Below are 24,382 nucleotides of genomic sequence, written 5' to 3'. Positions count from 1 at the left end.
TATCAAAGAAACCTTTTTTTCCCCAAGTTTCCTGCTGTCCAATCTTGACTGCATTGGTTTTGTTGTTGCAATTTTTTTTTCAATTTAATGTAATCATTTATCCATTTTACATCCTATAATGCTCTCTATCTCTTGTGTGGTCACAAATGCTTCTCTTATCCATAGATCTGACTGGTAAAATATGCCATGCCCCCTAATTTATATTACCCTTTATTTCTAAATCATGTATTCATTTTGATTTTATTTTAGTATATATACAGTGTCAGGTGTTGGTCTACATCTAGTTTCTGCCAAGCTGCCTTACAGTTTTCCTAATGACATTTGTCAAATAGTGATTTTTTCCCCCCCAAAAGCTTAGATCTTTGTATTTCTCAAACTATAGATTACTATGATCATGTACTGTTTTTTCAACCTTTCTAACTTTTCATGCCATTCGGTTTTCTTGGAAAAGATACTAGAGTGATTTGCCATTTCCTTCTCCAGCTCATTTTACAGATGAGGAAACTAAAGTAAATTAAGGTTAAGTGACTTGCCCAGGATCACACAATCAGTAAGTGATTATGGTTAGATTTGAACTCAAGAAAATGAGTCTCCCTGACTCCTGCTTGGCACTCTATCCACTTCATCACTAGCATCTCCTTTCTACCATGTATTATGTACTTAATCTATTCCACTAATCCACCACTCTATTTCTTAGCTAGTAACAGATTATTTTGATGATTACTGAAGATTTTCTAGAGAAAAAGTGTTTACTCTTTCTCCTTTGGTTGAGCAGGCCCCAGAAAAATGTTCATCTGGAAGCCACAAACAATATGACAAAACAGAGAAGCATTTGCTGGCTAGGTTATTTGTTTTTTCCTTTATCTCCCACTGAAAAGTTTTTAATCCAAAAATGTGCACAATTTCCTAAAAGTAATCTCAAAGCTTTACACCATAATCAAAGATGCCAAATGGAACAGCTGAATCTCTAGCAGTTCTAGACCAAATTTCATATAATCTAATTGCTTTTCGTCATTCCCAGATGAACCTGGAGTTTCCCCTGGTCCCAAGCTTTAAGTTTTTCCAAAAGGCAAAAGTCAGTAGACAACCATTACTACCAGAACCCATTTTCTCTTATATAGACCTCCCCCACCTAGTGTGAAGAATAAACTTATTCCCTTGAAGGGACACCCCTACCAGTGTGGGAAACAATGATAGCTAGCTCCTTTCCTACTAGTGTGGAGGTTCACCTTAAAGTATGCCTTAGAGCAGTGATGGCAAACCTTGTAGAGAAGAAGTGCCCAAACTGCACCTACTCGATGCATGTGAGCTCCTCCTTACCCCAGACGGGGGAAGGAGAAAGAGCTCCTATTGGGCTGCTGGGCAGAGGAGTGGGTGATGGGAGAAATGTCCTCAGATATGGTGGAAAGGGGGAAGGGAACAGGTCCTCTGGCATGCATTCCATAGATTCACCAACATGGCCTTAGAGGAATTCCTAGAAATATTCATCCCTACTAAGGCATAGGTTTCTCTTAGATCAGCTAGATTTGAGTCCAAAGAGAAGACCAACCTTTGGGGCAGTTTCTCACAGAAAAGCCAGCCCTCCAGTGAAAATAAAGCAGAGTACTCTCAGAGTACCCCACAGGTTGGGGTCCCCTCTGTGGTCATGAACTGTCACAAGTGAAATGAGAAGTAAAGTCTGAGTAAAGTGAATTTGCAAACAAATCAAGTCTTTAGCTCCTCAGAAGCAAAAAGACCACAGAAGGGAACTTATAGCACTTCTTATAGTTTTAAGTTGTTTTAAAAAAAGGACAGAACAAGATATAGTCAGGACATAGGATTAAGGCATTTAAGGATTTAAGGCATTTCCATTGGTGGAAAGTGTTTCTTCCTTGTTCTTAGGGAATGATGCCTATTGGTGTCCACCTGCACCCTGCAAGGACAGCTAGTGGGGCAGAGATAACAAGTTTCCTTGACATAATGATAGCCCTGATTTAGAGGAACACTGAACTGCTGAACTTAACTCAGAAACAAAGACACTTGACTTAGGTAGTTATACAAAATGTCGGCGGAAATACAGAATGAAATTCATTACAAAATAGAATCAATCTGATTAATTGATTTTCTCAATTTCTCAAGGATAATCATCCTTCTGAAATATTAGAAAACTGAGGATTAAAAAATAGAAATTGCTTACTTAACCAAAATCAATTACTAGTGAGTGACAATGAAAAGATCTAACTCAAGGCTTCTGGAATTTGGAGGGAGAATAAGAAGACCCACTGCCCCTGGCTAAATATAAGCTAAGAAACACAATCCAGACCTCAGTTACCATCCTATAGGAGCAACTAATAGAGAAGTGGAAAAGGGGGACATGGAATGGGCCAAGTTCCATCTTCTGCTGAGGGCTGGGCACCATGCTTACTGTGATGATAGTGTATTAACCCTAAGGCTTTCCTTCTTGATGGTGTTTAATTTAAATGTTTCTAAAGTATAAACCCTCATTTTCTAGCCTCCAGAAGACCTCAACACAGCAAATAAAGATAGCAATAATTCTTAGTTCTGTGACACTTTGCAAACCTTAAAAGTAATTTGCCCATAACCACCCAGTAAAGGTAGATACTATAAATATCATCTAGGGGATGAAGAAGCTAAGCTCAAAGGAGCCCATGTTCAGAGTTAGCAAGTGACAGGTTCCAACAGCAAGTCCTGTGCTCTTTTCAGGGTCCCACAATGCCACAGAGTCAAAAGAGCAGGACTAGTAGGAGAAGTAAATCAAAGGATTTTCCTTCTCACCTGCATACGTATTTCTCAGATCTTGAACCAAGGCTTCCTGAAGGTCCCATGATGCTTGCTCCAGGTTGGAAATCACAATAGGTTTGGGAAATGGGCATGCTGCTCAAAAGGAAGAAAAAGAAGGATGAGTAAGAGGGGGATTGCATGCCTCTGTCCCAGAGCTCCACCTTTATGCTATGTCTTCAGGAGAAAGTGAAAGGAAAAAAATATACAAGAAGCCTATGGGAGAAAGGCATCAAGATCAAGGGAGATAAAGAGGACCAGGAAAGGAAGCTGAGGACTATATTCCCAAAGAGCAGAATATTTTTTAAAACCTAGCCTATTTAGCCTTCTTCCCTCAGAAGAGGGAAGAGGATTGAAAATTCTGGAAGGAGGAAGATTTGCACTGGAAACACCTAGATAAATCTAAGATTATCAGCCCCTACAAAAAAAAATGCCTTCTATAAAAAGACCAAAAAGGATTAGGAAGTAGAGACTGAAAAGAGTAGAAACCCATGAGACAACAAGAGGGATGTATTGTACACTGTAAACTCCATATAATTAAGCTCTATGGGAAATGTCTCCAGCAGAACAAGTCAAAGAGATTCTTCTCTCATTGCAAAGGGAACACAGAACAACCGTTGCCTGGCGATCCTGATGAAGGGGGGCTCAGCCCATGTGACGTCTGAACACTCTCATGTAGGAAGCAAAGAACCACGCATCAAACAATGTGCTTTAGGCAAGGAATGGGGGAAAATTCAGCATCTTACCCAGAGAGGCCAAATTCTCATAATTCTCCAGCATCACGTTCCTGTAAAGGACCTGCTGGGCAGGGGAGAGAAGCGTCCATTCTGCCTTACTGAAGTATACGGCCACATCCTCGAATGTCATGGATTCCTGAAATAAACCAGTTTTGTCCTAGGGGAGATCCCAGCCTTCGTGAGGGCAGGAGGGGTGACCCGTGTGTTTGAGGCAGGGCAGAGGTACAGAAGGAATGGTTCAGGACCCTGTGAGAGAGGAGCGCTGTGGGAATGTCAGAAGGCTGGCATCTGCCGTGGACCAGGAGTCCCAGGACAAGGGAAGGGGAGACAGGGACTCTCAGAACAGACAAAGGGAATGGCAATTTACCTGTAGCCTGGCTCCCGGAGACCCGGCCACCGCCGGATCTCCTGTGCTTCCCTCCTGAGGGCCAGCAGGCACCTGGGGAGTTGGAGGCACTGAAGAGGAAGAGGAAAGAGGCGTGAGGGAGAGACCAGCTTTGTCCAGGAGCCTCCCCATCCCTCCACACACACACAGGAGAACCAAAAATAGCCTTTCCCTAAAGTCCTGACTGTTTGGGGATCAGATTCAGCTCTTGAGTCTGCCCTATGTGCGTGGAAATGGTTCCTGAACCATGGGAGTGGGCCAGGAGATGGGGATAAGCCCAGGAAGCAGGAAAAAATGACCCACCCGAGTAAAGCTAAGCCTCTGACTCAAACCCAAACTCATGTTCTTTCAACCTGACTGATGCCTAGGACTTGGAGCTGGAAGGTTTGGAGTAGTTTCAAATCTTTCCTTTTAAATGGAGGTCCATAAAAGTGATAAGATTTTCCCCAACGTCACCCAGGCAATAGGTGACTGTCAGCATTGGCCTTCGGATGTGATTCTGCCTTTCCCACGTGCTCAGTGAAATAACATACCCGGCAGCTCAGAAAGAAGAGAGCCAAGTCTGGAGTCCAGAGGACCTGGGTTCAAATCTGGACTCATACTCTTCTTAGCTGTGTGACCCAGAGCAAGTCACTTAACCTCATTTCCCTAGCTAGCTGCTTGTCCTTTTGTCATAAGGAAATTGGTCTTGATCAATGGCACATGTAAAACCCAATGGAGTTGTTCATTGGCTCCGGGAGGGGGGGAGGAAGGAAGGGAAGGAAAGAACATGAATCGTGGAACCATGGGAAAATATTCTTAACTAAATCAAAACAATTTTAAAGAGCTGTTACTGAGGCAGAAAAGTCAGGGTTTAAAAAACAAAACAAAGACATAACATACCCAGGAAGCTGAAAGGGAGGGTGAAGAAAAGGTTCAGGTATGTTGACCTTAGAACCCTCTCTAGATCTAGGACACATGCAGAAAGAGACAGAGCAGGTCTGGGACAGTGGAAGGCAAGGGAGGCGGAGGGGGCACCGCAGGGTGAGGGCCGACAAGTACCATTTAGGGGATCCTGGAGGTGGGCCGTGGCGGCGTCCGAGGGGGGCCTGCCTGAGAAGTGATCCCCGAGAGATGGCCTAGGAAGGGATTCCTGCGAGGCTCCCAGAGAAGTCGTCCCCATCCAGAGGTTCCCGTCTTGAACCTGAGCAGGGGCTGCCACCTAGACACAAGGAGGTACAGTTAGGCCTGTGCGCTCATTATCACAGCAAGAGGACCAGGGATCTCAGAGTAGAAATGAACGAGAAGGGGGAGAGGGAGAGGGCAGGAGGGAGAGACTCCCGAAAACAGGGAGGAGGGGATGGCATCTTCCAGAAACTGCAGCGGAGGAGGGCATTGACCAGGCTCAGGGAACAGAGAATAACATCAGCTCACACCTCTGTAGCACTGAAAGGATGACTGAGCTCGCCCTTCACAACAGCCCTGTGAAGCTGATTATAAGCGGAGGTGGAAGGGACCTTCAAGTTCATCCAGTTACACTCCCTCATTTTACAGGAGGGGAAACTGAGGCACTGCATGGTACAGTAGAATGAGGCAGGTGGGTGGACACGGTTGGCTCAGTGAATAGAGCCCTGGGCATGCGGTGGGGAGGACCTCGGATCAAATATGGCCTCAGACATTTCCTAACTGGGTGATCCTGGGCAAGTCACTTAACCCCCATTGCTTAGCTCTTATTGCTCTTCTGTCTTAGAATGGATACTAAGAGAAAGAAAGCTCTGGAGAGGTAGAACCAAGAAAGCAATGCACTAAGAAGTACTTCCAGCTCCCCTCCCCAACGCCTCCAGAGTTCTAGAAAATGGACCCAACACGACCCCAAAGGGGAAGGCCCAGAAAAAGGCCTGGCGAGGCACCAGTCAAGTCCCGATCAGCAAGCAGAGGCAGAGAATTCTGCAGACACTGGGGATGGGATCTGGCCAGGAGTGCTGCACGGGGACAAGAAGGGTCCCAGAACACTCGCCCCTCGCCGCCGCCGCCTGGGTCCCAAATCCTGTGCAGCAGGGACCAACACTCAGAAAGGAGCAGCCGTCTGCCCCAGCCCGGCTTCCCAGGAGAATTAAGTCTAGCAGCAAGCAGGCAGCAGCTGGGTGGCTGAGCCCGGTTGTAGGATGGAGTCTCAGTCCCGGTTTCTGGCCCAGTCGGAAGCCTGCATAGGAGTAACGGGGATGGGAATCCCACACTAAAGGGGAGGCTAAAGTTCTGTCCCTCTTGGCCAGCCAGGCTGCCCAGCTGGCTAACAATGGTGAGTCCGACAGAGGCCCACTGTTTCTGGAACTGGAACCAAAATCATTAAGCCCAAGTTCTAAACCTGGGATCTGTTTTTTCAGCATTTTGATAGATGTGTTTCAATACAATTGGTTTCCTTTGTAATTTTACATATTTTATTCTATGTATTAAAAAAACATCATTCTAAGAAAGAGTTCATACATTTCATCAGCCTGTCAAAGGAGTTTTTGCTCTAAAAGATTAAGAAATTGGGGACATCTGAGTGGCTCAGTGGATGGAGTCGGATCCAGAGATGGGAGGTCCTGGGTTCAAATCTAGCCTCAGACCGTTCCTAGCTGTGTGACCCTGGGCTTAACTTAACTTAACCCCCACTGCCTAGCCCTTACCATTCTTCTGCCTTGGAACGAATATATAGCATTGATTCTAAAATGGAAGATAAGAGTTCAAAATAATTTTTTTTAATTGAAAAAAGATTAAGAAATACTATGCCTGGCATCTGGCTTGCGCTCTTGCAGTACATTGAGCTCCATAGAGACAGTGCAGGGGCAAGTAAGAGCCAGACAGGCCCTGGGCTACTCTGTACAGCACTGAGGGAAAATAATCAAAAATGGGCAAAGGTGATCCTAAGAAGCTGAGAGGGAAAATGTCTTCATATGCCTTCTTTGTGCAAACTTGCCAGGAGGAACACAAGAAGAAGCACCCAGACGCTTCTGCAAACTTCTCAGAATTTTCTAAAAAATGCTCAGAAAGGTGGAAGACAATGTCAGCTAAAGAGAAAGGAAAATTTGAGGACATGGCAAAAGCTGATAAGGTTTGTTATGAAAGAGAAATGAAAACCTACATACCACCTAAAGGAGAAACAAAAAAGAAGTTTAAGGATCCCAATGCACCAAAGAGGCCTCCTTTAGCATTTTTCTTATTCTGTTCTGAGTATCATCCAAAAAGTAAAGGGGAGCATACTGGTCTTTCTATTGGAGATGTGGCAAAAAAATTGGGAGAAATGTGGAATAATACTGCTGCAGATGACAAACAACCTTATGAAAAGAAGGCAGCTAAGCTGAAGGAAAAATATGAAAAGGGTACTGCTTCATACCAAGCTAAAGGAAAACCTGATGTGGGTAAAAAGGGAGGTGTTGTCAAAGCTGAGAAGAGCAAGAAAAAGAAGGAGGAGAAAGAAGATGAGAAAGATGAAGAAGATGAGGAGGAGGAGGAGGATGAATAAGTTTGTTCTAGAGCAGTTTTTTTCTTGACTATGAAGCATTTAACCCCCTATACACAACTCACTCCTTTTAAAGAAAAAAAAATTTTAATGTAAGGCTGTGTAAGATTTGTTTTTAAACTGTACAGTGTTTTTTTTTTTTTTTGTATAGTTAACACACTACCGAATATGTCTTTAGATAGCCCTGTCCTTTAGTGGTATTTTCAGTAGCCACTAACCTTGCCTAGTACAGTATGGGGGTTGTAAATTGGCATGGAAATTTAAAACAGGTTCTTGTTGGTGCACAGCACAAATTAGTTATATATGGGGATGTAGTTCATTTTCATCTTCAGTTATCTTTGATGCAGCATATGAAATAATTGTTGTTCTGTTAACTGAATACCACTCTGTAATTGCAAAAAAAAAAAAAAGTTGCAGCTGTTTTGTTGACATTCTGAATGCTTCTAAGTAAATACAATTTTTTTAATTAAAAAAGAAAGAAAAAAATACTATGCCTTAGCTGCGCTCTTTGTGGTGGCAAAAATTTGGAAAATGAGGGGATGCCCTTCAATTGGGGAATGGCTGAACAAATTGTGGTATCTGATGGTGATGGAATACTTTTGTGCTTAAAGAAATAATGAACTGGAGGAATTCCATGTGAACTGGAACAACCTCCAGGAAGTGATGCAGAGTGAAAGGAGCAGAAACAGGAGAATCTTATACACAGAGATGGATATACTGTGGCACAATCAAATGCAATGGACTTCTCTATTAGCAGCAATGCAATGATCCAGGACAATTCTGAGAGACTTATGAGAAACAACACTGTCCACATTCAGAGAAAGAACCATGGGAGTAGAAACACAGAAGGAAAACAACTACTTGATCACATAGGTCAGTGGGGATATGATTGGGGATGTAGAGTTTAAACAATCACCCTAGTGCAAATATCAATAATATGGAAATGGGTCTTGATCAATGACATATGTAAAACTCAGTGGAATTGGCTAGGAGAGGGAAAGAACATGAATCATGAACCATGGAAAATTTTTCTTAATTAATCAATTAAATTTAATTTAAAAAAGAAATTAGTAGTAATAGAAGTGGGTGTGTAGACCTTTCATAAATAAGTTTTATAAGACAAGAGTTAGAGGGGAAAGCAAGACATCAAAATTCAAAAAAAGTAGTAAAGATGTTTGAAGGGAAGTACTATCCACTACATTGGGTCATTGGGACAAGGCAATTCTCTTCAAGGTAAAAAGGATGCTATTGCTTCACTATGTATATTAGCTTTTGTGTTTTGTATTTGCTTTTGGGGAAAAGGAGGGTGAAAAGGAGAAAATGATTGATAATTTTTTTAAAGAATAGAGTAAAAACCTATTAAAGTAAAAAACAATGTAGAAAATTAATTTGGAAAGTACAAAGTTTGCAACAGAAAAAGGAAAGTTTAAAGCTAACAAAAGGACAGTAGTCCCCTAAATTCCTAAGGAGGGGGTTCTAGTAGCTTAACTCTTGCTACTCAGTTGGAAAATTTTCAGTATGGACCTACCTATAAATTATATCTATTCTTTCAGGTCAAACTTCCTCAGTGAGAAGAGAGCCATTACCAGAAGGTCATCAGGAAATGAATCTTTTTTAGTCACAGAAGGTTTTTTTGTTTTGTTTTGTTTTTTAAAAACCTTCCATCTTACGAAATACTATTGTGCTCAAAGGAATAATAAAGTGGAGGAATTCCATGGGAACTGGAACAACCTCCAGGAAGTGATGCAGAGTGAGAGGAGCAGAACCAGGAGAACATTGTACACAGAGACTGATACATTGTGGTACAATCAAATGTAATGGACTTCTCCATTAGTGGCAGTGCAGTGATCCTGAACAATCTGGAGGGATCTATGAGAAAGAACACTATCCACATTCAGAGGAAGAACTGTGGGAGTAGAAACACAGAAGAAAAACAACTGCTTGACTACATGGGTCGAGGAGGATATGATTGGGGATGTAGACTCTAAATGAACATCTTAATGCAAACACCAACAACATGGAAATAGGTTCTGATCAGTAACACATGTAATACCCAATGAAATTGCATGTCGGCTGTGGGAAGGGTAGGGAGAGGGTAGAGAGGGAAATAATATAACTCTTATAACCAAGGAATAATGTTCTAAATTGACTAAATAAATTAATTTATAAAAATAAAATTAAAAACCTTCCATCTTAGAATCAATAGTGTGTATTGGTTCCAAGGCAGAAGAGTGGTAAGGGCTAGGCAATGGGGGTTAAGTGACTCACCTAGGATCACACAGCTAGGAAATGTGAGGCCACATTTGAACCCAGAACTGGGCTCTGAATCCACTGTGCCACTCAGCTGCCCCCCACAGCAGTTCTTAAAGGATGATAAGATCAAAGATTTTGAACTAGAAAGGATTTTCTGGGTCACCTAATTCAACCTCTCATTTTACAGATGAGGAAAACTGAGGACCAGAGAAATGAAGATTCCTCAACTAGTGAGCATTTGTGGCAGGATTCTAATTCAGATTTTCCTGTCTCTAGTTCAGTATGCAAATAAACTATTGGCCTCAGGCTGTCTTTGTTTGCCTGGCAAGCCAAAAATGGTCTATTTTTTAAAAATTGGGGAGAAAAAAACTTCATATGAGAATTATATTAAATTTAAGTTTCAATGTTGGTAAATAAAGTTGAATTGGAACCCATTTCCTAAGATGTTGTCTATGGCTATTTTCACACTACAATTATGATTTTAACAGAGGCTAAGGCTAGGAGCACTATAAATTGACATGATCACTCCCAGATGTTTGCTTCTTCCTTTCTTTCAATATTTTATTTCCCCCCAATTACCTGTAAAAACAATTTTTTAACATTCATTTTTTAAACATTTTGAGTTCCTATGTCCAAAGGGTTATAAAACTGTGCATACCCTTTGATCTGGTACATTACTGGATCTGTATCCCAAAGAGATTATAAAAGGAAAGAGGGGACAGCTGGGTAGTTCAGGGATTTGAGAGCCAGGTCCAAAGATGAGAGGTTCTGGGTTCAAATCTGACCTCAGACACTTCCTAGACATGTGACCCTGGGCAAGTCACTTAACCCCCATTGCCTAGCCTGTGAATTTTAAAATTACTCCACCCTAATTAGACATACTTTAGGGGAAGATAAAGTTGTAAACTCCTGATTGAACAATGAAGGTTAACTCATATCTTATAGTGAAGCTAGAACTTTAAGCTGTCTATTTTTAGATCTAGTACAAAAAGGTGTTAAGTACCTAAAAAGGTTAAATTAATCACAAAAAAGGTCAAGTGACTCACAAAAGGTAAGCTTAACAAGGAAGTGTGAAGTACCTCAGAAGATATAATCTAACCAGAGAAGGTGAGAACTAAAGAGTGGACAGTCCTGGAGAAAATCTAATCAAAGAAGGTGAGAACTAAAGAATGGGCAGTCCTGGAAAAAAGCATCTGCTGTGATTGAGTAAAAATTTAGGGAGCTGACATAAGAGAAAATTCCTTTAAAAGGAGGCTAGAAAAGGCAGTTGAGAGAGTTGAGTCAGTTCAAGACTGGAACTCAGCCTGAAGGATCTCCCTCAGACAGCTTCCTTGAGAGGGTCTTGTGGTGAGTGATAAAGACTGACTCTCTTTCCCTTGGGCTCAGGGAGGCCACTTTGGCCAAGGCCTTTAACTACTACCTGGCTCAGCCTGAGCAGTTTAAATTAACTCTTTCTTCTCTCTCTTCTCCTTAATTCTTTCTCTCTCTATTAATTAAAATCACCATAATTTCCAGCTGACTTGGGTATTTTATTATTTGGAATTTTCCCTGGCGACCAAATTAATTTAGATTTTCAAGTCACAACACTAAAATTATCCTTACAAGGTCTTACCACTCTTCTATCTTAGAATCAATCCACAGTATTGATTGTAAGGTGGAAGGTAAGGGTTTTTTAAAAAGGGGAGGCGGGGAAAAGACCTATATGTACAAAAAATATTTATAGCAGCTCTTTTTGTAGTGGCAAAAAATTGGAAATTGAGGGAATGTCCATCAACTGGGAAACGGCAGAAGAAATTGTGGCATATGATGGTGATAGAATACTATTATGCTATAAAAAATTATAAGCAAGATGATTTCAGAAAAAAGCTAGAAAGATCTGCAGGAATTAATGCAGAACAAAATAAGCAGAACCAAGAAAACACTACACAGTACAATATTGGACAATGATTATCTATGAAAACTTGGCTCCTCTCAGCAATGCAATGATCAGGGACAATCCTGAAAGACTTATGATGGGGAATGCTATCTATCCACCTCCAGAGAAAGAACTGTTGGAGTCATCTTTCACAGAAATGTATTTATGGTTTTGGTTATGTATGTGTGTGTGCACTTATAACAATAATCAATTTGGAAGTGTTTTGCATGGCAAAATTAAATTAAAAAATAATTCTAAAAAATTGAGTACCAAATTTTCTCTCTCCTTCCCGTTCTCCCTTCCTCCTCACCCTCTGAGATAGTAAACAATCTGATATAAATTTTACATGGTCCCTTAACAATGTTTCTTAATGAATTCGAAGTAACAAGGCAAAACAGCACTTATATGAAAAACTTCAGGAGAGTCAAGGTAAAAAAGTCAATCCTATAACAACTAATATTGTTTGAATCACAAGTAACAAATATCACACTTCCAATATTGTAAAGCATTAAAACAAGAAGCAAGATCTCCAATCCTACACACATTTGCAGGGACAGATTTTCAGAGCTTAAACTACAGCTCCAACAGTGTTTTTTTGGACCTTAGACTTGCCAATAAAATTTCCACATCTCAAAATCCATTTAACTGTGCAGTTGAGGAGCTCCCATCTAAATTTCAATTGGAAATGATTAATCAGCAACCTAATAACAATGCTCAAAGATGAAATTCAAGAGAAGAATCTAATAGAATTCTATAAATGCCCTCCAATGCCCAAGGACTAATATCAGTATTTGGCAGTACCTATTTGTGAGAAGACATTTTCAAAGATGAAATGTGTAAAATCTCATTATTGATCAGCATTAGCAAATGAACATTTGCAATGGATTTTTTTTTTAAACCCATACCTTCCATCTTAGAATCAATACTGGGTATTGGTTCTAAGGCAGAAGAGTGGTAAGGACTAGGCAATGGGGGTTAAGTGACTTGCCCAGGGTCACAGCTGTAAAGTGTATGATGCCAGATTTGAACCCAGGACCTCCACCTCTGGGCCTGGCTCTCAATCTACTGAGCCACCAGCTGCCCCCCTGCAATGGATTTTGATAGGCAACACTACTAATTTCAAACCCCAAATTAAGTGAAATATAATCCTCCCTCTAAAAAAGAAGTCCATTCTTCAAACTGGTAGATTAATGTTATTTTAAAAAATGGTACCATTATTATTAATTTCACAATAAAAAAACAAATCTGTTGAAATTTATTATGTAAGCACATATATAATATTCTCAATTGAAAATATTTACTATCTGGCCCTTTACACAGAAAAAAAATTGCCATTTCCTACACTGAATCAAGCTTCCTTTGAGAAACTTGAAACTTTTTGAAAGATGACTGGTCTAGAAAACAAGGATAGATAATTTAAGAATCAGTGGATTCTCTGAAGGCCATGATTTAAAACAAACAAATCCTGGATGCTTATTAACTATTTCAAGAAATCATAGATTAAAACTGCCCTGATCTATCAGAACTGAAGGGCAAGCTAAAGTTAGAAAAAATTCACAAACCTCCTGAAAGAAAATCCAAAAGGAAGTCAGAGAAAATATCATAAAAAAATTCCAGAGCTTCTAGGTTAAAGAAAAAATATTGCCAGGAAAAAGCAGCCCAAGCACTAAGAGGCTACATTCAGAATCATACAAGACTAGGCGACCTCTTATAAATGAGAGGTGATTTTCCTCTCATTTTTTCCTGAAGCAAAAGACAGAGGCTTACAAACAAGAATAATATACTCTGCAAAGCTGGGGGAAGTGGGGAAGATGGACCTTTTAATGGAAAAGAGGACTTAAAAACATTTCTGATTAAAAAAAAAACAGAACTAAGGCAATTCAAAGAGCTAAAAGAAATAGAGGGATAAATATATTTGGGCAACTGGAAGAGGCTGTAATATAATAGGGAGAGAAGAAACAAATGTCCCTTTCAGAACATGAGTGTCTTCAAAGGATACTAGGATAGTAAAATAAGATGTCCCAGGTATAGATTAGCTCTTTTCTCAGAGATGGAAGAAAGAGAAAAGAAGAGTAATACTAATGTGGAAAAGAAAAAAGGGAATAACTTACTATTTCTCATAATCGGGGAACATGATAATAATTAACATTTGTAATACTTTAAGGATCACAAAAACATTTTATAATTATCTCATTTTGTCCTCATTGCACCCCTACAAGATAAATGCTATTATTAACTCCATTTTACAGATGAAGAAACTGGTATAAACAGAGGTTAAATGACTTGTCCATTGTCACACAGCTAGGAGGTATCTGAAGCTGGACTTTAACTTGGATTTTCCTGACTCTAGGTCCTGCATTTTATATACTGAGACACCCAGTTGCCATGAAGAAAGGAACAGACATTCAATGAACCTCTCTCCTATCTAAAAAGAGAGTTGAACATATGCACACAGTTTGGTGTGGAATAAGGAAATAAGGAAATAATAAGGAAACAAGCAGTGGAAAATACTAATGAAGGAAAAGCCAAGCCAGCTTCATGATCCTGAAAGGGATGGGTGGAAGAGGCAGTGCACAGATTACAAGGGGAAAAAAATGCCCATCAATTGGAGAATGGCTCAAATTGTAGTCTATTAATGTAATGGAATATTATTTGTGCTGTAAGAAATGACAGAAGAGATAATTTCAGAGAATCCTGGGAAATTACAAAGTGAGAAAAATTGGGTCACTGTACAAGGATTCACTGCTAAGTACATACTCCAAAGAGGTCTTTGATAAGAAAGGAAAAAAGACTCCACATATACTAAAATAAAAATATATAACAAAACTTTTCATGGTAGCAAAAAAAACCAAATAAAATAGATGCTCATCATATATAAACTAAGGATTCTTAACCTGCAATCCTTGAACTTATTTTAATAACTTCATTTCAATATAATGGATTTCCAAGGATGCCCATTATCACCTCTATTATTTAACATTGTACTAGAAACACTAGCAGTAGCAATTAGAGAAGAAAAAGAAATTGAAGTGATTAAAGCAGGCAATGAGGAAACTAAACTATCACTCTTTGCAGATGATATGATGGTATACTTAAAGAACTCCAGAAAATCAACTAAAAGATTAGTGGAAATAATTAACAACTTTAACAAAATTGCATGGTATAAGATAAACCCACATAAATCATCAGCATATTTCCAACAAAACGCAGGAGCAGGAGTTAGAAAGAGAAACTCCATTTAAAATCCCTCTATAGCAGCGGTTCTCAACCTCTCAAATTGTAGCAATGAGAATACAAAATGCATATCAGGTATTTACATTCCGAATCATAACTATAGCAAAGTTACAGTTTTGAAGTAGCCACCAAAATAATTTTTTGATTTGGGGTCACTGCAACAGGAGGAACTGTATTGTGGGGTCATGGCATTAGAGAACCCCTGCTCTGGACAATATAAAATATTTAGGAATCTATTTGTTAAGACAAACACAGGAATTATACAAAAGCAACTACAAAACACTTTCCACACAATTAAAACTAGATCTAAATAATTGGAAAAATAATTGCTCATGGATAGGATGAGCTAACATAAAAATGACAATCCTACCCAAATTAATCTACTTACTCAGTGCCATACCTATCAAACTACCAAAACATCTTTTTATAGAATTAGAAAAAATTATAACAAAGTTCATCTGGAAGAACAAAAGATCAAGAATATAAAGGGAAATAATGAAAAAAAATGTGAAGGATGGGAACCTGGCAGTACCAGATCTTAAACTGTACTATAAAGCAGTGGGCCTCAAAACAATATGGTACTGGCTAAGAGACAAAAGGGTAGATCAATGGAATAAACAAGGGGTAAATGACTTCAGCAAGCTAGTGTACAATAAACCCAAAGACCCCACCTTTGGGGACAAGAACTCACTATTTGACAAAAACTGCTCGGAAAATTGGAAAACAATATGGGAAAAATTAGGTTTAGATCAATATCTTATACCCTATACCAAGATAAATTCAAAATAGGTAAATTACTAAAATATAAAGAGTGAAATCATAAACAAATTAGGTGAACATAGAATAGTATACCTGTCAGATCTGTGGGAAAGGAATTTAAGACCAAGCAAGAGATAAAGAACATTGCAAAATGTAAAATTAATCACTTTCATTACGTCAAATTAAAAAAGGGTTGTACAAACAAAATGAATGCAACCAAAATTAGAAGGAAAGCAACAAACTGGGAGAACATTTTTATAATAAAACTCTCTGACAAAATAATTTCCCAAATATATAAGAAACTAAGTCAAATTTACCAAAAATCAAGCCATTCCCCAATTGACAAATGGTCAAAGGACATGAATAGGCAGTTTTCACAGGATGAAATCAAAACTATCAATAAGCACATGAAAGTGTGTTCTAAATCCCTCCTGATTAGAGAAATGCAAATTAAAACAACTCTGAGGTACCATCTTATACCTAGTAGATTGGCTAACATTATAGCAAAGGAAAATGATAAATGTTGGAGGGGATGTAGCAAAATTGGGACACTAATACATTGCTGATGGAGTTGTGAATTGATCCAATCATTCTGGAGGGCAATTTGGAACTATGCACAAAGGGTTTTAAAAGAATGCCTGCCCTTAGACCCAGCTATACCACTGTTGGGTTTGTAGCCCAAAGAGATCATAAGGAAAGACTTGTACAAAAATATTCATAGCTGCGCTCTTTGTGGTGGCAAAAAGTTGGAAAATGAGGGGATGCCCTTCAATTGGGGAATGGCTGAACAAAGTGTAGTATATGATGGTGATAGAATACTATTGTGCTCAAAGGAATGATGAACTGGAGGAATTCCATGGGGACTGGAATGACCTCCAGGAAGTGATGCAGAGTGAGAGGAGCAGAACCAGGAGAACATTGTACACAGACTGACACACTGTGGTACAAGAGAACATAATGAACTTCTCTACTAGCAGCAATGCAATGACCCAGATCAATCCAGAGGAACTTATGAGAAAAGAACACTACCCACATCCAGAGAAAGAACTGTGGGAACAGAAATGCAGGGGAAAAACATGATCAATCACGTAGTTCGATGGGGATGTGATTAGGGTTTTGATGTTAAAGAATCCCTCTACTGCAAATATGAATAACATGGAAATAGGTCTTGAACAATGACACATGTAAAACCTAGTGGAACTGCTTGTCAGCTTTGGGAGGGGGGAGGAAAGAGCAGGGGTGGGGATCATGAATCATAAAACCATGGAAAAATATCCTAAACCTAAATAAATATATACATATATATGTATAATTGATTTCCTTTATAATCCTATATATTTTGTTTTGTGCATGTAAAAACTCTCTGGTAAAGGATCCATGAGATCCAGACTGCCCATGATACAAAAAAGGTTAAGGAGCTCTTAGGCTAAATTGTGATACATGAGTGTAATTACTGTGCTACAATAAATATGATGAGGAATACAAAGAAGCATGAAAAGACAAATGAACTGATCTGAACTGAAGTAAGCAGAGTCAAATATACAATGATTATTAACAAAGTAAATGGAAAGAATAACCACAAAACAGTAAGAAATTAATGTTGCTGGTAGTTAGGTGGATAAGTGGATAGAGAAGCAGAGGATCCTGATGAGTTCAAATCTGATCTCAGACACTTCCTAGCTGTGTGACCCTGAGCAAGTCACCTAACCCTTTTTGCCTTTAAAAAAATGGTACCAATTATGGCATCCAACAAATAGAGCCCTGGCATGTACCTCCTCCTCCCCTACTTTCTCACTTCCTCTCCCCTCATCATGAACCTAGCTACCCTGCTCACCTCCATTTCTTGTTCCTCAAAGTGACTCTCAACATCTTTCACCAGGGCCACAGCCTCTTTCCCATTCTCTGGGTGATGCAGCAATACCCAGGTCCGAGTGTCCCCTGGCAGAATGGTCAGGAACTGCTCCAGGACTAGTCGATCGAGAATCTCTTCCTTGGTGTGAATGTCTGGTCTTAGCCACCATCGGGAGAGCTCCTGGAGTCGGACCAGAGCCTCCTGGGGCCCAGAAGTGTCTTGGTAACGCAGCTGCCTAAAGAGTTGGCGGAAGAGCTCCGGCCCAGAGCTAATGTTTCTCTCCCGATGAGATTTCCGTCCCCAGTTATCATTTTTATTCTTCAGCATCGCATGATTCCCTGAATCCAAGGTAGTTCTGGTGATCATGCTCAATAACTTTCTCCTAAAGACCAAATCTTCTTTCAGCTCACGGTTCCCAGAGCTTTCCCCTTCAGCCTTCCTCAGGCCCAGAGCAAGTGTCATCTAGAGAGACATCAGAAGACAGTGAACCCAAGAAACTGGCCAAATGGGAGAACCCGGACACGTCGAAGAACCCATACATGCACTAACCCATAAAAACAAGGCTGTAGGAAGGAATACAGCATTGAACCCCTCTCCCACTCCCACCCAACATGTATCCCCACCCTGGGAAGCCTTCCCCACACAGAGGCACAGATCATTCCAAATGGGATGTAACCCTTCTTCCAAACCATTAGTGGTACAATGGATCAATAGTCAAGAGAACCTGGCTTCAAATCCTTCCCCTGTGGCTGTGCTCTTGTACAAATCATTTCTTTCACCTCTAGACACTTCAGTTTTCTCATGTGTAATGAACTTCTAAGTTGCCTTCCAATTCTATGATCTAGTTTTATATCAAACTCTGCCTTTTAGTTAACAAGTAGTTCCAATTTATTTTCAACAACAGCTAGATCTTTCCAGGTGTATTTTATTTACTGCAAGCACGTACTCAGAACTACAGCAGAAAAGCCTTTTGAATGCCAATGTAATCCAATTCAACAAATATTTTTTATTATCTTTTATGTGATAAGGCTCTCTGCTTGGTTTTGGATAAAGAGCTGAAAAAACATCAGTCTCTGCTCTAAAAAATTTCATTTTCTCTACAGGGGCTGAGGGGAAATGACTGAGGAGAGACTCTAAATGAACACTCTAGTGCAAATACCAACAACATGGAAATGGGTTCGAATCAAGGACACATGTGATACCTAGTGGAATCACGTGTTGGCTATGGGGGGGGGGGGAGAAAATGATCTTTGTCTCTAATGAATAATGCTTGGAAATGATCAAATAAAAAATTATTTTAAAAAAATTTTTCATTCTCAGGGGAAGCTGGGTGGCTCAGTGGCTTGAGAGCCAGGCCTAGAGATGGGAGGTCCTGGGTTCAAATTTGGCCTTGACACTTCCTAGCTATGTGACCCTGGGAAAGTCATTTGACCCCCATTGCCTAGCCCTTACCACTCTTCTGCCTTGGAACTAATACATAGTATTGATTCTAACAGACAGAAGGTAAGGGTTTAAAATTTTTTTTTTTAATTCTCATGAGAGAGAAGACATACAAATGAAGTAGAGTAATGATCCTTTCATCCTTGCTAATTGTAATCCTGTATCTCTTCTGTCCTTTGTAGCTTAAATTCCTTAAAAAGGCTCTTTACAACAAGTGCCTCCACTTTCTCTCCTCCAATCTCTTTTTTTTTTTTCCCAAGGCAAAAGAGTGGTAAGGCTTAGGCAATAGGAGTTAAGTGACTTGCCCAGGGTCACACAGCTAGGAAGTGTCTTCTTAACCCCTAACAATCTGGCTTCTGACTTTATCATGCTACTAAAACCTCTCTCTCCAAAGTTATCAATGATAGCTTAGTTGCTAAATCCAATGGCCTTTTTCTCTATCTTCATTCTCTTTGACACTGTGGATCACTTGCTCCTCATGAATACTCTCTTCTCTCTAGGTTTTCAAGAGACCATTCCCTTCTGGTTTTCCTACTTTTCTGACAGCTTCTCCACTATCTCCTTTGCTGGATCCTCCTCCAGATCATGCCTTCTAATGGTAGATGTCTCAGGGTTCTGTCCTAGTCCTCTTCTCCCTCGAATACAATTTTACTTGCTGATCTCATCAGCTCCCATGGAACTAATTATCATCTTTATGCTGATGACTCTCAAATCTACCTTTTCTGCCCCAATCTCAAATCTCCAACTGCCTTTCATATATCTTGAACTAGACATCTTAAAACTCAATGAGTCCCAAACCAAACTCATTTTATTTCCTCCTAAACAGATTTTCTAGTCTGTTTACATATAACAACTTTTATTTATGAATTAGTATTTAATTACATAAGCCCTAAAAAATAATAATTTTTAAATAAATCTTTTAGATTACTATAGAGAGCAGCAGCATCTTTTCCAGTCTCTCACATCAAAAAAACCTTTTCCTACCCACTGTCTCCAACCCAGTCTGTTCTCCCCATCCCCCACCGTATCCAAGGTGTTGCTAAGGCCTGTGATTTCTCCTTTGCAACATCTCTCAAGTATGTCCAATTCTCTCCTCTGACACTGAAACAATTCTGGAATCAGACTTAACCATTTCACTCCTGGGCTGTTGATCTTGGAGATCATCTATTCTGAACTCGAATTTTACAAAGGAAACTGAAGCCCAGAAATATAAAGTGATTTGTTCAAGATGATGTATCTAGTAAATGGCAGAGGAGCCCCAAACTTTGGCATTTTGATTACAAATCCAAGGCTTCTACCATTACCCCACATTGATCCCAGCAGACATACATAAAACTGCAAAGGAAAATTCAATTCTAAAAATATTTGCCAAGAACCTGCTGTGAAGAAGGTAGTATGCTGAGTATTGATGTCATGGAAAAATTTTAGATTTGCATTAATTGCTTACTCAAATATAAAAACATATCAAATTATATTGTATATTTCAAATAGAATTTAATCTGAACCACTCCAGTATATACAATTATTTCCTAATATTCCTAAGACCTCTGAACAGCTAGGTGGCTCAGTGGATAGAGAGCCAAGCCTGAAGATAGGAAGTCCTGGGTTCAAATTTGACCTCAGATGTTGTCTTAGCTATGGGACCCTGGGCAAGTCACTTGACCCCAATTGCCTAGCCCTTGCTACTCTTCTGCCCTTGAACCAATGATTACTATCAATTCTAAAACAGAAAATAAAGGTTAAAAAAGAATTTCAAAGATCTCTCCTCTAACTCCTAATCTCACTAAAATCCACCTGCTGCTCCCCCCCCATGACATTGCACTATCAATTCTAAAACAGAAAATAAAGGTTAAAAAAGAATTTCAAAGATCTCTCCTCTAACTCCTAATCTCACTAAAATCCACCTGCTGCTCCCCCCCCCCATGACATTGCACTATCAATTCTAAAACAGAAAATAAAGGTTAAAAAAGAATTTCAAAGATCTCTCCTCTAACTCCTAATCTCACTAAAATCCACCTGCTTCACCCCCCCCCCCATTCTATGACATTGCCCTCCTGGATGTACAAAATGTTTACCATTTTCTATAACTGCTTTGGAATTCACTTCAAAAGCAAGAATTTTCTCCAGTTACACAAGTGTTTGCAATAAACTCTCTTTAAAAACCCTCCTGGCAAACAAGAATGTGGTCTTTTATGTACCAAGGGAATAACAGAACAATCCTTCCTGGGTAATTTATGTTTTCAGGTCTGTTGAACTCTGAGTTATTGAGCTCAGGTGATTCTGATTCTTCCTGATCCGGCCCGTTCCACAGATCTCACTTTTGTTTATTAACCAGTACAAAACCGTCTCCTGTCAGCCCCGTGCTGTGTATATAGTATGCATAAAATAATTTTTCATTGAAACACTTTGCATGATCACTGCTTTATGATATAGGCTGAGGTTAGGAAAGGTTATCAAGACTCCTTTTGGCTGCCTTTTTTTTTCATAATTTCCCATAATGTTGCACATCATTTGTTTTGCCAATTATTAACGTCTAGCTCTATAAAGCATTCTTTGGATAGTTGATTGGCAGGGCTAAATCTGTAAGTTTTTGTAGTATTGCACTTTTTATTATATTGGCAAAGCCCAGCCCTAAACACTAATTATTCCTCCAGTTATTTCCCAGCCCTCCCTTTTTTCTTTTATTCTTTGGATTTACAGTCTCATTCAGACAGGAAGTAAAGCAGCCACCCAGGGAACCAATCAGTTTTCCAACCTGGGCTAAATAGACCTTTCTTATGCAACCTGGTGGCCCTCCCCCCAACACCGGAGGGCTCACGATATCGGGGCAGGGACTTGACGCGAGCACCTGATGGAACTCGGGAGCTCTAATGGGCAGCCTCCGGTAAAAGGATTACAGAAGCTCACCATCGATCTCTGACAACACCACAAATAAATGTTTTTAAGTTTGTTTACGCATGTAAGGGCAGCAGAGTCCCTCGCAAAGGGAAGATATTGGATAGATGCATGTTGAATTAGTCCCCAAATTCTGCGGCCTTCTTTACGCCCCTGGGAAGACTCTTCTAGTACTGCTAACCTTTTTAATCTTAAATTCTGGCTCGTTTTTGACGATTCGGATTTACAGCCTCCATTTGACTACCTTGGTTTACTTTCCTTTCCGTTTATCCAAACCCGGGGGGGGAGGGAAAGAGGGAAGAGTGAGGAAAGGGAGAGGGGAGAGGAAATAGAAAGGGAGAGCAGGAAGGGAATGGGGGAGGGGAAAAGAGGAGAGAAAGTTGAGGGAAAGGGGGCGGGGAGAGGAGAGCGGTAGGAAACCCCCCACCCCCACCTCCACACATACATACCCCTCCACCCGAGGCCAGGCCACGGCAGAAGAGCCCCCCGCAGGGCCTCCCGTCGCCTCCCCACCCCCCACCCAGCTGTTCCAGACCCCCCTCCGCGACCCTCGCTCGCCTCCTCCCCGCGCAGCCGCCGTTCCCCGGACCTCTGCACTCACCAAGGGATCCAGAAGCGTAGGGCGAGGGTCGGCGGCTCCGCGTTGGAGGAAGAGACGAAGGGGTGAAAGGAAGGGCTCCCAGGAGCAAAGAAGGCCCCAAGGGCGTAGTGCGAGGCCTCCCCCGGGCCACGCTCCAGTATTAGGGGAGTGGTCCTCCACCCGCTGCCCTCCGCCCGGGGAGATTGGCTCCGACAGAAGTCCCGGCTGGGCCGGGGCGGGGCAGGGCGGGGCGCAGGGGTATGAGGGAGGGGAAGAGAGGAGAGGAGGGACTGTTGGAGGAAACGAAAACAAACTTTGGCAGCTGAGAGGACACTGTTACTCTTGCTGCTTTTGACTTGGTACTGCAAGTATAACCCCCTTCGTTTTGGAAGGAGAGTTAATGATTCAAGTCCATCCTAGGTCTGCCCGCTCAGGTACCCACAGGACAGCCACACACTAACTACGAGTACACAAAGAACTGTAGGGTACTCTGGTCAATCCTCGGAAAAGAGTCCGCAAACTCGGGCAAAGTAGCCCTGGAAACGGTTTTTTAAATTAATTTTATGATGAACTTGGCAATCATCGACCCATTGCCCAGCCTTTACCTGTCTTCTGCCTTGGAACCGATACTTAGCATTTTTTTTTCAAATCTTTACCTTCTGTCTCGGAATCAGTATTGTGTATTGGCTCCCCGGTGGGGCGGAAGAGTGATAAGGGCTGGGCGATGGAGGTTAAGTAATGCGCCCAGGGTCACCCATTTAGAAAGTGTCTGATGTAGAATTTGAACTCACGACCTCCCAATCCTAGGCCTCCCTGCGCTGGTGAAGACTTGGCACCGTGCAGAACTGGCGCTCGAGGTGGGTTCCCCTCTTCCCAGCGCCAGAGGACATTTTTTTTTTTGGATGCCCCACCTCTCCCCCGTCCAGTGGCCCGAAGCAAGCACTTTCTCCCTCCTCTCTCCGGAGCAAAGCATGGACTCTGCTTGAACTTGCTCTCAGGGCACTCAAACTCCTCCAAGGTACGCCCATGCTGGTAGGCTCTCTAACCATTGAACCACTCTTAGTATCCATTCTAAAACCGAAGGTAGGGGGTTTTGTTTGTTTTAGGTTATGCACAATCGAGTGACTTTTCTAGGTATAATTCCTCACTACTTTCCAGAATGGTTGAACGAGCTCGGATCAATTTTGAACAACAGTCGAAGGCCGAAAGACCTTTCTAATAAGGCCGACAGTCAGAAGCAAAGGGTTTTTGTTTGTTTTTTTTTCACCCCATAAATAGGAATGATCCAGTCTCAAATAAAATTGCTGCTAAAATCCCTCTTGGGAATACTAGTGTTTGTATTATGGGAAAACCTGTAAGATCACAGGCTTGTATTCATCCAGAATTCAACCAATAGTGTTGGGAGCAATATTCACACTCCAAATATTAGTCTGAGATTCAGTTGGCTGTAAAATTTATTTCTGCAATAATTCAGGTCTTCAGTAAATCTCACCAGAATGTACATGAATTCTCATTTTGATTTTGCATCTATATTTTAGCGGTGTGGGAGAAATGATTACCACATAACTATTCATAAAGTATTCCAGGGCATTAGCTGCTAAATGCTTGGGAATAATGAGTGGCAGAGCCTGGTCGCCTTTCCAATCTCTTTAATGCAGCTGGAAAACCTCCTCTTAGAATTCCTGCCTGATTTTACTGAAGACTGACCAAGCAAGCACTTCCACCTGAAGCCCCATGAAGCCTTTCCAGCTCCACCCCCAGCTGTGAGTGCCTGAAGCCTCCACAGCAGGGATCACCCAGAGCCCTGATAAATGAGTCTTCTGCTTATTTATCTGGGCTCCAGCTCTCTTCTCTGCCAATAATCAACCGTGCAGCCAACTCCCACTTTCCAGTTTTCTTTTAGTTGGAATGTAAGCTTCTTGAGGATAGAGGGCTTTTTGCTTATTTTTGTATTCACGGTCTAATAAGTGTCTACTAAAGGATTTCTCTCTCTTTATATCTCTAAGGTAGTAGTTCTCAAACTGGAGCCCAGGGATAGATTTCAGAGGGTATGTGAATTTGAATGGATATATG

The 24,382-nt window shown here is 40.9% G+C and overlaps 2 protein-coding genes across 3 annotated transcripts in view; one reads left to right on the top strand and one right to left on the bottom strand.

Moving 5' to 3' along the window:
- LOC100026337 (zinc finger protein 420-like) overlaps positions 1-22,670 on the bottom strand; it is a 41,617-nt gene extending 18,947 nt beyond the window's left edge. The window contains exons 1-6 of one of the 2 annotated variants that reach the window (XM_056805117.1): positions 22,331-22,670; positions 17,377-17,856; positions 4,942-5,101; positions 3,883-3,971; positions 3,525-3,651; positions 2,776-2,874 (exon numbers count right to left, since the gene is read on the bottom strand). In XM_056805117.1, the coding sequence (XP_056661095.1) occupies positions 2,776-2,874; positions 3,525-3,651; positions 3,883-3,971; positions 4,942-5,101; positions 17,377-17,856 (955 nt within the window). In that variant the 5' untranslated portion in view covers positions 22,331-22,670. The remainder of the gene's footprint in view (positions 1-2,775; positions 2,875-3,524; positions 3,652-3,882; positions 3,972-4,941; positions 5,102-17,376; positions 17,857-22,330) is intronic. The other variant, XM_056805118.1, reaches the window with a different exon arrangement.
- Positions 6,770-7,450, top strand: LOC100019730 (high mobility group protein B1-like). Its single transcript, XM_056805119.1, has one exon. It carries the CDS (start codon positions 6,770-6,772, stop codon positions 7,382-7,384), a length of 615 nt encoding a protein of 204 aa, XP_056661097.1. The 3' UTR covers positions 7,385-7,450.
- Positions 22,671-24,382: the final 1,712 nt, after the last annotated feature.

This window comes from Monodelphis domestica, chromosome 7 (genome assembly GCF_027887165.1).
Source record: "Monodelphis domestica isolate mMonDom1 chromosome 7, mMonDom1.pri, whole genome shotgun sequence".
Classification (NCBI taxonomy): Eukaryota; Metazoa; Chordata; class Mammalia; order Didelphimorphia; family Didelphidae; genus Monodelphis; species Monodelphis domestica.
This window is presented reverse-complemented; position numbering and strand designations above follow the sequence as displayed.